The sequence below is a fragment of the Malurus melanocephalus genome, unplaced genomic scaffold (genome assembly GCF_030028575.1).
Source record: "Malurus melanocephalus ecotype Western Australia unplaced genomic scaffold, MMel_1.1 scaffold_4484, whole genome shotgun sequence".
NCBI classification, from domain to species: Eukaryota; Metazoa; Chordata; class Aves; order Passeriformes; family Maluridae; genus Malurus; species Malurus melanocephalus.
In genome coordinates, this window is record NW_026627716.1 from 1 (window position 1) to 1,363 (window position 1,363).

The 1,363-nt window shown below is 49.7% G+C and overlaps 1 protein-coding gene across 1 annotated transcript; it reads left to right on the forward strand.

Annotated features, from left to right (window-relative positions):
• Positions 1 to 5: 5 nt before the first annotated feature.
• LOC130588341 (aurora kinase B-like) lies at positions 6 to 1,354 on the forward strand (the record flags this gene model as incomplete). The annotated part of the gene is made up of 2 exons (XM_057389275.1): positions 6 to 124; positions 1,213 to 1,354. Coding segments are annotated over 2 exons (261 nt in total), but the record flags the coding sequence as incomplete, so codon positions are not given.
• Between the last annotated feature and the right edge of the window lie 9 nt (positions 1,355 to 1,363).

Below are 1,363 nucleotides of genomic sequence, written 5' to 3' on the forward strand. Positions count from 1 at the left end.
ACCTGGCCCGGGAGCGGCGCTCGGGGTTCCTGGTGGCCCTGAAGGTGCTCTTCAAATCCCAGGTGGAGCAGGAGGGGGTGGAGCATCAGCTCCGGAGGGAAATCGAGATCCAATCGCATTTGAGGTGAGAAAATACACCTGGGACGGGTGAAAATACACCTGGAGAGGGAAAAAATACACCTGGAGAGGGAAAAAATACACCCAAACACACCTGGAACAGGTAAAAACACACCTGAGAGGGGGTGGAGCATCAGCTCCGGCGGGAAATCGAGATCCAATCACATCTCAGGTGAGAAAATACACCTGGGACAGGTAAAAAACACACCCAAATACATCTGGAGAGGGAAAAAATACACCTGGAGAGGTAAAAAATACACCCAAATACACCTGAACAGGTGAAAAATACACCTGGGAGGGGGTGGAGCATCAGCTGAGGAGGGAAATCGAGATCCAATCACATCTCAGGTGAGAAAATACACCTGGGACAGGTAAAAAACACACCTGGACAGGTGAAAAATACACCAAAACACACCTGGGGAGGTAAAAATACACCTGGGAGGGGGTGGAGCATCAGCTGAGGCGGGAAATCGAGATCCAATCGCATTTGAGGTGAGAAAATACACCTGGGACAGGTAAAAAATACACCTGGGGAGGGGAAAAACACACCTGGGACAGGTAAAAAACACACCTGGACACAGCTGGAGAGGTAAAAATACACCTGAGAGGGGGTGGAGCATCAGCTCCGGAGGGAAATCGAGATCCAATCGCACCTCAGGTGAGAAAATACACCTGGACAGGTGAAAACACACCCAAACACATCTGGGACAGATAAAAAATACACCCAAACACACCTGGAGAGGTAAAAATACACCTGGGAGGGGGTGGAGCATCAGCTCCGGCGGGAAATCGAGATCCAATCACATTTGAGGTGAGAAAATACACCTGGGACAGGTGAAAAACACACCTGGACACAGCTGGAGAGGTAAAAATACACCTGGGAGGGGTTTTAGAGGAATTTTGGGGTCTTTTGGGGGGAATTTTTTGGCTTTCAAAAGGTCCCAAATTTGGGTTTTTTTCACGAAATTTTTGGGGGTTTTTGAGGTGGATTTTGGGTTCCAAATTTTGGGGATTTTGGGGGAATTTTGGGGTCCTAATGTTGAATTTTTGAGGTTCAGAAAACTCCCGAATTTGTTGTTTTTTTCCCCGTTCCAGGCACCCCAACGTTCTCCGTCTCTACAATTATTTCCACGACCGGCGCCGCGTTTTCCTCATCCTGGAGTTCGCCCCCAGGGGGGAGCTCTACAAGGAACTGCAGCGCTGCCGCCGCCTCGACGCCACCAGAACGGCCACGGTGAGTCCAAAA